General features: G+C 34.9%; 1 protein-coding gene across 25 annotated transcripts in view; it reads left to right on the top strand.

The window, feature by feature from the left end:
• Nucleotides 1–12,048, top strand: part of BCAS3 (BCAS3 microtubule associated cell migration factor) — a 590,779-nt gene that overhangs the window by 147,225 nt on the left and 431,506 nt on the right. For all 25 annotated transcript variants that reach the window (XM_025996065.2, XM_072747642.1, XM_025996068.2 and 22 more), the window contains exon 10: nt 6,516–6,592. In XM_025996065.2, coding sequence (XP_025851850.1) covers nt 6,516–6,592 — 77 coding nt within the window. The remainder of the gene's footprint in view (nt 1–6,515; nt 6,593–12,048) is intronic.

Raw genomic sequence — 12,048 nt, 5'->3', positions numbered from 1 at the left:
AAGCTAGACACAGACCATACATACTTTGCAAAAATTAACTCAAAGTGGATCACAGACCTAAATGTCATACAAAAGTATAAAATTTGTAGGAGATAATGTAGGGAAAATCTAGATGACTTTGTACATAGTGATGACTTTTTAGATATAGCACCAAAGGCGCAATTCATGAAAGAAATAATTGATAAGGTGGGATTCATTAAAATTAAAAACTTATGTTCTGCAAAAGACACTGTTGAAAGAATGAGAAGATAAGCCAGGGACTAGGAGAAAGTCTTTATAAAAGTCACATCAAATAAAGGACTGTTATTCAAAATACACAAAGAATGCTTAAAACTCAACAAGAAGAAAAGAAACCACCAAGTTAAAAAATGCACCAAAAACCGTAACAGCTTACCAGAAAAGATACATAGTTGGCAAATAAGCATATGAAAAAATGTCCACATCATATATTATCAGAGAAATTAAAATTAAAGCAACAATGAGATACTACCACATGTCTATTAGACTGGCTAAAATATAGAACACTAACAACAAATGCTGATAAAGATGTGGAGCAGCAGGAACTCCCATAATATTGCTGGTGGGAATGCAAAATTATATAGTCATTTTTTAAAAAGATTTTATTTATTTATTCATGAGAGACACAGAAAGAAAGAGAGAGGCAGAGACACAGGCAGAGGGAGAAGCAGGCTCCATGCAGGGAGCCCAATGCAGGACTTGATCCCGGGTCCCCAGGATCACACCCTGGGCTAAAGGAAACCACTGAGCTACCCAGGCTGCCCTATAGCCATTTTTTTTTTAAGATTTTATTTATTAATGAGAAACAGAGAGAGAGAGAGAGAGGCAGAAACATAGGCAGAGACAGATGCAGGGCAGGGAGCCCGATGTGGGACTCAATCCCAGGATTCTTGGATCACTCCCTGGGCCGAAAGCAGTCGCTCAACCACTGAGTCACCCAGGTAGGTGTCCCTGATATAGCCATTTTGGAGGATAGTTCAGCAGTTTCTTAAAAAACTAGACATACTCTTACCATGCAACTTAGCAATCATATTCCTTGGTATTTATCCAAAGGAGTTTTAAATTGTCCACTTAAAAAATTTGTACACAGTTGTTTATTGCAACTTTATTCACATTGCAATTAAGATGCCTATTAGTGGGTGGATGAATAAACAAACTATGGTATATCCAGACAATGGAATGTTACTCTTCATTTCTTTTTATTGCTGAATAATATTTGATTGTATTTATCTATTCATTTATCTGTTCATCAAGTGATGGATATTTAGTTTGTTTCCACTTTTGGGCTATTATGAATAATGCTTTCATGAATGAGAGTTTTTTGTGGGCACATTCACAGTTGATCCTTGAACACCTTGGTGGTTAGGAGTGCTGAATGCATGCATGGTTGAAAATTTGCATATTAACTTTTGACTCTCCAAAAACTTAGCTTCCTGTTAACCAGAAGCCTTATCAATAACATAATCAGTTAATACATATTCTGTATGTCATATGTATTTTATGTTCTTACAGTTAAGTTAGAGAAGATAAAATGTTACTATGAAAATCATAAGGAAGAGAAAATATATCTACAGTACTGTTCTATAAAAAATCCATATATAAGTGGACCTGTGTAGTTCAAACTCATGTTGTTCAAGGGTCAACTGTATTTTCAGTTCTCTTGGGTACAAGTATTTGTGTGGACATATGTTTTCATTTCTCTTGAGTATGCACCTAGGAGTTGAATTGCTGAGTCATAGGGTAATTCTATCCTTAACTATTTGAAGACCTGCCAGGCAGTGGCTGCAATTTATATTCCTACCTGCAGTGTATGAAAGTTTGTTTCTCCACATTCTCACTAATGATTGTTACTATTTTTCTTTGATTATAGCCATCCTATTGATGTCTCATAAAATGGTATCTGATTATACTTTTGACTTGTGTTTCCTTGATGGCTAATGATATTGAGCATCTTCTCATGTGTTCATTCACTAGCATATATCTTCTTTGTTAAAATGTATGAGTTATTTGTGGGTTTTTTTAGAGTTGTAATAGTTCTGTTTATATTTTAGATATAAGTCAGTTATCAGACATGTTTTATAAAACTCCCTTCTGAGTTTTTTCTCTTAGTGCCCTTTGAAGCACAAGTGTTTTAGTTTTAATGGAGTCCAGTTTATCTATTTTCTATTTTTAAAGATTTTCTTTGTGAGAGAGAGCAGGAGCAGGGAATAGGGGCAGAGGGAGAGAGAGAAGCTGACTCCTCGCTGAACAGAGAGCTTAATCCCAGGACCCTGGAATCATGACCCGAGGCCTAAGGCAGACACTTAACCAACTGAGCCACCCAGGCACTCCTATCTATTTTTTCTTTTATCACTTTTATTTTTGGTGTCATATCTAGGAAAGCATTGCTTAATCTAAGGATATGAAGATTTTACCACTGTGTTTTGTTCTAAGACATTAATAATTTAAGATTTTTTGATAGTTTTATGGGATTTTTAAAAATACAAATACAATGTAAACATAAGCTGTCTATTCATTTTTTTCGCATGTAACCTAGCATTGGGATTGGTGACTCTGATGGCCAGCTGAGCTGCTCTTTCCATAGTGGCTTTGAGGTTCTTGGAGGAGACTTTGTGTGTAATCTCTGCATAGTAAGATTTGGTGCATATCACTAGCTTTTCAAGCTTCTTGACATTGTGGACTGGGAACTTCAGAAGCCACTGGGCAGCATGTGCCTTGTTTTCTTGTTGCTCCTATAAGCATTGCTGGGCATCAAGATCTGCCCTGAATCTTCTGTGCACCCTACTGTCAGTGCCTCTGGGTTTCCACCAATTGTGCTTAATTTTGACATATTGGTCCAACTGGTGCCGGATGAACTTCTTGATCTTCCTTTTAACAATCTTGGGCTTCCCCAGAGGTCTGAGGGCAGCCATGATGCCAAGTAGGGGATGGCTGTCATCTCTGTAGGCAGTGCCAAGGAGGAGAAAGTACTTTTAACTTTTTCACTTTTTCATTTATGTCTTTGATTCATTTCAAGTTAATTTTTGTATGCAGTGTGAGGTCAGGGTTACTTTCTTTGGCATGTGGATGTGCAGTTGACTCATCATCATTTGTTGACAAGACTCTTGTTTCCCCATTGACTTGTCTTGCTACCCTTGTTGGAAGTCAGACGACCATAAATGCAGTTATCTGCTTTTTTTTTTTTAAAAAAAAGGTCTGAAATCTTTTGAGTCGTCTTTACCAAGAAAAATTAGGCAGTGTCACAGATAGTAGTTAAATCTTTTGTTTTTCAAAATGGATTCAGGTCACCTCCTCAGTAGGGGGTTGCCATCTAAAATTGCATGTCTCCTGTGCCTTTCAAAATATTTCTTTAGTAATGGAGGAATCTTCATTTAGTGTGCTTTTCTTAGATCTTACCTTTATTTAAATTTGGAAATCTCAGTTTTTTAAATGTCCAGTTCTCTTATATTGCTCACAAACATTGTAAATATGTTGGAATTAGTCCTAGTATTACAGAGATTTGGGATTTCCCCCCCCTTGTTTTCAAAGTTTAGCTAGAGGCAATGGTTAATTTTTAAAGGAGTCATGCTCATAAAGTTGGGATAGTGTTGAGTGGCTGATGGTCTGCTAATTCCAGGTGTAAAATGTTTTTTGGAGAGCAGAAAAACAATTTGCTTTCATTGATTACACTATAATTCTTGAGATCTACTGAGTTTCTAAAAACACTAACTCCAGAATTGTGAACTACATTTTTCCTTAGTGTCTTCTAGTATTTGGAAAGGAGAATATACTTATTAGGATCTATTGAGATGAGATGAATATCAGAATTGATTGAGAGATTATATTGACTTTAAAGTTCAGGAGATTAGCTGCCTCTAATGTAATGTTGTAGTTCACAAGTGTTTGCTTTTCTTTTGGCTCTTTTTTTCATGACATTTTAAGAGGGAGAAATTTTCAAAAAAAAAAATTTAAAGGGAGGGAGTTTTCTTATAGGCCATATTTATACTCAGTTCTTTAGTTCTGAAAATATCAATGGAATATGTGTATGAATCAAGTTACTCAGTGGGAGTGTTATAATGAAATCTGTGTAAATACTGTACAACATACATTAGAGTGTAACGTCTTTGCACTATTTTAGTGTGCCTTTGTTCTTTGTATGTATCCGGAATATGTGTCCATAATGTGCATTCAGTGGATATAGTATCACAGTTACCTACAGGTCAGTTTTCCCAAAGCTGCAGACATCCCAAACACAGCCCTTTAAACCCTGAAATAAAAAGTTGTTTTTTTTTTTTAAAGATGACTGAAAAATTAGAAAGCTCATATCTTGTGTTTCATATGTATAGACTTTCTCCTAGGGCCGTTGTCTTCTTTACAAGTTCTTTATTTTTATCTTCTTTATAAAGGAAAACCCAAAACAGATGGTGATGGAAGAAGCACAAATGAAAACTACTGTGTGAGGGAAGCAGCAGCAGTGTGTGCTTCTTTAGTGCTCTTGAACACCGTGACACTAGCATTTTAGAATGACAACCATTGCTACACATAAGACTTTGTGAATCAGGAAGCATGTAATGCCTGTTTAAGAAAGATATCTATTTATTTTATTTTATTTTATTTTATTTTTTAATTTTTTTTCTATTTTTTTTAAAGATTACTCTTTTTTAAAACATAGTTTAAAATGAAAGGTCTAAGGATACCTGGGTGGCTCAGTGGTTGAGTGCCTTCAGCTCAAGGCATGATCCTGGGGTACCAGGATCGAATCCTGCATTGGGCTTCCCACGGAGAGCCTGCTTTTCCCTCTGCCTGTGTCTGCCTCTCTCTCTGTGTCTCTCATGAATAAATAAATAAAATATTTAAAATGAAAGATATGGCTTTTAAGTGAGTGCACTATTTGAGTATTTGAAAAGTCTTTTTTATGTAGATAACTCTTTTGCCAGTGTCATATAAACATGCTTTGATTAATTTAGGTGCATTTCTTAATTTGTTCAAACATATTTATTAAGTTATGTTCAAGTATTATTCTAGGCAGTGGAGATTCAGCAATGAACACAAGTTCTTACTCCTCTAATCAAGTGGGAGGAAGATAAAATAAATTTTAAAATAATAATGTATCACAGACATAAATTATTTTCATTATTGAAAGTAAATCTTAATTTATTATTGTTCTTTTTCTCATTTTTAAGTGTGCGTTTGAATAAAACATGATAACTCTATACATTGATAACTCTATTCCCCTTAGGATTGGTAACACAGACTGGGACTTCCTGCTAGGTAGGGAATTGTCAGGTGTACAGTTTACAATTCAGATCATGCTATTTTTTGCTATTCTCATACGATTTATGTAATTTGTTATTTGGCTACAGGAAGAAAAGATTAATTTTTTTGTTTTTTTATTTTTTATTTTTTTTTAAGAAAAGATTATTGTTATGGAATCTTGTCTTTCTCATGATTGTATATAAAATTTAGATTCTAAATTGAGACCTAAACTGTGAAATAGAATACTTCTGTTTGATCCTCTAGTGTACCTTTTAGAGGAAAACATTTGTAAAAATATTAACCAAATACTTGTGGAATGATAAACCGGAAGTTCTTTAGGTTAGGCTTTTTGTGTTGTCTGATTCTGCAGTTGTCTTTGAGTAGTCCTTCTAAAGTCTTGTGAGACAGTGAATATTATTTTTGTGTAGTTGACAGATGAGGGCGTTAGACTCAAAGACCTCATTGGCATTGCCAGGTGGGGAGAGGAGAGACATCTAGGATGACAGATATCACTTACTTGACTGAATTTTGTTTTGCCTTGATTAGTGGAGTTCAGGAAGATGGTGTTGAAGTTTACATGCATCGATGGTATTCACTGTCACAACTATGTGATTTACTCTACTTGAGAGGAGAGAACCACAAAACAATCCTTACTAGTTTGATATTGGCTAGACTAAAATCAAGAAGAATGAAATTGAGTGCTTAATGTAAATACTTAGGATTGTGTAAATTAGTTTTCTATCATCTTTCTATTGAGGCATTCTTTGTGAATTACTTTGCTTCATTGGTGCCTTACTTCATTATTTGTTCTGTTTTTTTTTCTTCCCACCAGTGTATCATCATTTCCTTTTAGGTGTATGTCTTTGTTATCTTTTGCCTTTAAATTCCTGAACCAATTGTATCCTCTCTCTTTCCTCTCTAAACACTGTTGCTTGACTTATACACTTTGTTTCCTTTTAGCTTCTCTTTCTTGTCCTATCTATATTTTATTGTATAAAATATCCAGTTTTTGCTAAAAATTATTAGCAGTTCTTCCCAGATTTGTTTCTTACTGGAACAACATCAAACAAAAGGAAACCGTAGAGGAGAAAAAAATAAACTTCACTTAGCTATTAAAATAATGACTAGTTTTATGAGAATTTTATGTGAAACTTGAAAATATAAAACCATTTGGCTGTTCCGTTTTTATGGCATCAAAATGTGATCCGGCAACAGAAAATTTATTAAGAAATATCTCAATATTGCCATTTCAAAAATTTCAGGCTGCTATCCGTGTCCAGGGCCCAACATGAATCCTATTGCTCTTGGGAGCCGCTGGCTTGCTTATGCAGAAAACAAGGTAAGGCATGGCTCATGTTTGGATTATTTGTAATGGAGCAAGTGTTGAAGATTTTTCCAAAGGTGATTACCAATCAATAATGAGAATTTAACATACTAGTTTGTTTTCTTTGGTTTGACTTTGATATTTTAATTTTTTTAATTTTAATTTTAATTTTTTTTTAACTTTGATTTTAATTGGGCACTCAGTAGTTATCCTATCTCCGTTTTTTGCTTAGGATCAATATTTGGGCTCAACCTTAATTTTCTAAGCTTAGTTTTATAGAGAGAGCTTTACTCCATTAAATCTAGGCACAACATTGATACTCCCTTAGTAGTTTCTGTGGAGCTAGAAATCAGGAAGCAGAAATGACTTTTGTTTTTGTTGGTAGATTGGGAACTGAGCCATACAATAATTTAATTGACTTTATGTGTCTACAGCTAAATCTAAACAAGGGTTTAGCCATTTGTCTTAATAATTAAATCACAGGTGATCACATTTTGTTGAATTCTCCAGTTATTTATCAATTTCATTTATCTATTAAGGTCATAATAGTAAATGAAGATATTGTATTTATACACTGAAGGTTTTTTTTAAATGTCCAATTCAAAGCCAAAGACAAATTTAAATTTTTAGAAAGAAAAAGTGAAACCTTTTTTATGTCATGTTGTGCTCTGTATGTGAGTATAGAATGAAATCTAAAGGGGTGCCTGGGTGGCTCGGTCAGTCAAGCGTCTATCTGCCTTCAGCTTGGATCATGATCATAGGGTCCTCGGAACAAGCCCTGCATTGGGCTCTCTGTTCAGTGGGGAGTCTGCTTCTCCCTGTCCCTTTGTGCTCTCCTCCTCAATCTCTTTCTCTAAAAAAAAAAAAAAAAAAATCTTAAAAAAATTCTAAAAACTATTATAGACTTCAGGGAAGATTATTTTTTGTTTCATTTTAGCTTACTTATATAGTTATTATATATTAAGAATAATAGGAATAATATTTATTGAAGAGTTCTTGACATAAGTCTGAATATAGCAAGTACAATAATTATCTGGAGAAACCATAGAACATGTGAATCTCTACCTTTTGGAATTCACAAAATCAAAGAAACTACTGAAGAAAGTAATTTTTGTAGATGAATTCCTTGATGCTTTTCCTGAATTCTGTTTGTGACAGATATTTTGCATTGTACTGAATGCCATATTTATGCTCCATTATGTTCTTTCTCTTGATTTTTTAGTGTATTTCATAAAACAGCTCTTTTCAAAGTATTCTTTTCAAATAAGACAAGAGGCATACAATTCAGTGTGGTAATATAATAGCATCTTCTAATGTTTATATCTGTAATACATTTCCTTGAATGCTGGAGACCTCCAGGAAGATGCATAAATTGTCCTTTGGCTCTTGTAGATGTATTCTCATGTGTGGGCAACTACCCATTTAGAATTGTAGGTGTTATGCGAATAGTTACATACTGTTTTCTAGCAGAAGGAACTCCCTTCATAGATGCATACCTGGGTGTGTGCCAGTTGTTTTGCTTGTCTTGCTTTTGTAGAGATTAGTATCAATATTATCTAGCATTACATACAGAGATCAGAAAGTGTAGTGGCATTCACAAGGAGTTTGCTGATCAGATAGCTGGACCATCCTTTGCAAGAAGTATTTTCAGATCAATGTTTTTAAAATACTTTTAAGTATTTACATAATTGCTAGTATTTATTAACATGATTGCTTTGGTAACAGTCCCTGATGGTTTTGGTTTTTGGGCTGAGTGTGGAATTGCAAAATTTAATTGAATTTTGGAGTAACAATCTCTTTCAATGAAAATGCTCTTCAACTAAATTTTCAAGCAAGCAGCCATATATACTGATTGGGTTTGTTTTTCAGTGCCTCTCTTTAAATGTACTTTTAACTAGGAAAGCTTACAGAAAAGTTGTAAGAATACAGTACAAATAACACAAAGCACACTCATGTTCCTTTTACTCAAATAAACCTCTTATTATTTCAGAGTAAGTTGCATATATCACATTACCCCTAATTACTTATCAGCCATTTTAATCTTGAGAAAATACTTACCTAATTTACCATCCATATTCCAATTTTATCAATTAACCCTATCATATCATTTATAGAAATTTTTTTTGTAGTGCAGGATCCAATCTAGAATCAGGTATTATATTTTGTTGGGATGTCCCCTGAGATTCTTTTAATATGGAAGATTTTACAGTTTTTCTTTTTCTTTTACAGTATTCATGATTTTGAAGGAGACAGCCCCCTACCACTATCCCTTACCATCCCCCCTTTTCTTTATAGAATGATTTTTAGTTTGATTTTTTTTTTTATGTTTTCTCTTGATTAGATTCAGGTATACATTTCTGGCTAGAATACTACCTGAATATTGTTCTGTATTTTTCATAGTATCACAGATGGAGGCATGTGATATAGATCTGTCTTTTACTGGTAATACTAATTTTGTATCAAGCTAGACAAGATTTTGTCTAGTTTCTAAAGTGAATAATCCTTATTTTTTTTCCCTTGTAACTAATAGGTAATTTGGACAGACCATGAATATATCCTGCTTTTTATACAAATTTTAGCCTAATTTTAGCATCCATTGATGATTTTTGCCTGAGCCAATCTTTACTATGAGCACTGAAAAATAATGGTTTTCCACCTTCATTCTCTACATAGCCAGCAGACACTTGACTTTTTTTTTTTAAAGATTTTATTTATTTCTTCATTCATGAGAGATACACAGAGAGAGAGGCAGAGACATAGGCAAAGGGAGAAGCAGGCTCTCTAGCAGGAGCCTGATACAAGACTTGATACCAGGACCCTGGGATCAGGACCTGAGCCAAAGGAAGGTGCTCAATCACTGAGCCACACAGGCATCCTGGCACTTGACTTTCTATTGTAATCAAGAACTTTCCTTTCTCGGTCTTTCTGTATCTGTATTTATTATGGACTTATGGATTCCTATTTCTTAATGTTTTTTAAGTTTTTGTCCTTAATTATTGTGATTTTTAAATGGTCCCACAATTGACCAGGGAGAGCCCCTTAGGCTGGTTCTTATGACATGGTGACATGCTTTTATCAATTTTTTGTTTAAAATTTTTTTTTCCTATTTCCTTACTTGCTTTCATAAGTTCAGGTTCATCTAGTATCTGCCCTGGCTCAGCCCAGGAATCTGCTACTTCTGATTCTCCTGTTCCTTTTAATGGGCCATGGCTTTAGATACTAAGCTTTGTCCAGTAGATGTGCTCATTGTTATGGGGGTGTTTTTGCTTCTAGACACTTTCAATGGACAAAGTTTTGAAATACATGCATATTATTTACATACACATTCTATATGTACGTAAATGGGTAAATATACATAAATATACATATACACATATACTTGTGCACCTATACACACACACATATTTTGGAAATGAAGAGTACATATTGGTATTTCCATAGGATTCTTTCCTTGCATCCTGTATCTCCTATTTATTTATTTGTCCCTTGTTTTGCATGGGAGACTCTGATAGCAGCACATTTACCTCATTTGTTGAATCCTATTATGGAAAAAGTGATTGCAGAATTGCTTGCTCATACCACTGCAAATAGCAAACCAAATAAAAAGAGTTCAAGATTTTCTTGCAGTTCTGTCCACTCCTATTGCTGCCCCAAACTAGAGATGTGCAAATACTGTGTTCATATATTATTTTGATTAGTTTGTCCTTTATCTCTCCCTTTCTGCCTTCCTTCATTGTTGTTACAGTTTTCATTTAGTACATAATTTTTAAAGATTTTATTTTTTTATGAGAGAGGGGACTGGGAGGAGCAGAGGGAGAGGGACAAGTAGACTCCACACTGAGAACCGAGCCTGATGTGGGGCTCGATCCCAGGACCCTGAGATCATGACCTGAGCTGAAACAGAGTCTGACACTTAACCGACTGAGCCACCCTCATGCCCCTTAAATAATTATTTAATAATGGTTTTATATTTGTTTTATTTACATGCTTGTATATTTCATTATGTTACATACATTTATATTTTTCTTTCCCTCCAAAAGATAACATAATACATGTGCTTTTTTTACATTACCTTTTTAACTTATAGTTTCTGAAAATTAGTCCATTTTATAGAGGCTTGCACAATAGAAATTTATGATTTATCTTTTAATTTTGATGACTTGAGATGCAAATGTAATTCCTAATGTGCCATAAGTTTTGTTTTATTTATTTATTTGTTTATTTGTTTATTTATTTATTTATTTATTTATTTATGATTTTATTTATTTATTCATGAGAGACACACACACAGAGGCAGAGACACAGGCAGAGGGAGAAGCAGGCTTCATGCAGGGACCCCGATGTGGGACTCGATCCCGGGACTCCAAGATCACGCCCCAGATGAAAGGCAGGCGCTAAACCGCTGAGCCACCCAGGGATCTCAGGTCATAAGTTTTAAACAAAAATTTTGGATTTAGTTATGTTTGTTTAGGAATCTGACTCCGTTTTAGTTGAATTGAAAAAGTGATAGTATTGCTTATTTTTACATATTTAACCTTGATTATTTTAATTATCTGAAGCAGAGGAAAAAATGTGGTATTTCCTTGTTTTTTTTAAAGATTTTATTAATTTATTCATGAGAGACACACAGAGAGAGAGAGAGAGAGAGAGGCAGAGACACAGGTAGAGGGAGAAGCAGGCTCCATGAAGGGAGCCTGCCCCGTGTTTCAATCCCGGGTCACCAGGATCACGCCCTGGGCCGAAGGTGGCACTATACTGCTGAGCCATCCGGGCTGCCCAAAAGCTGGTATTTCCAAAATAATGTCTTTCTTGCACATGGGGCAAGAGTCAGCAGAGGGATAGCTTTATAATTCTTTGGATACATATTTATGAATGAATAAATGAATGAATGAATGAATGAATGAATGAGAGGGATACTTTAAACAAATTATTTATTTATTTATTCATGAGAGACAGAGAGAGAGGCAGAAACACAGGCAGAGGGAGAAGCAGGCTCCATGCAGGGAGCCTAATGTGAGACTTCATCCTGGGACTCCGGGATCACACCCTGAGCCAAAGGTAGATGCTCAACCTGCTGAGCCCCAGGCGTCCCAAGAGGGATACATTTTTATTCATTAAAATGATTACTTTCAAACTCCCTGTTTCCTCCTATGTGAAACCACATTTGTAGATCACCTGTCTTTTGGAAAATTCCTCACAACTGACCTTGAAATCTGCTTAAGCAATAATTTAATGTGTCAGGTTGACATCTCATGGAAGACTTTTAAAGATAATCCGTTTTTAACATTATTATGGGTTTGAAGGATTGTTTTTTAATACAGTGTCACTGATGAAGAAAATTTTGATTTTAGAATAAAAGAATTCAAAGTTGGGCAGCCTGGGTGGCTTAGCTGTTTAGCGCCGCCTTCAGCCCAGGGTGAGAAACTGGAGACCTGGGATCGAGTCCCACATTGGGCTCCTGGCATGGAGCC

The sequence above is a fragment of the Vulpes vulpes genome, chromosome 2 (assembly GCF_048418805.1).
Source record: "Vulpes vulpes isolate BD-2025 chromosome 2, VulVul3, whole genome shotgun sequence".
Classification (NCBI taxonomy): Eukaryota; Metazoa; Chordata; class Mammalia; order Carnivora; family Canidae; genus Vulpes; species Vulpes vulpes.
This window is presented reverse-complemented; position numbering and strand designations above follow the sequence as displayed.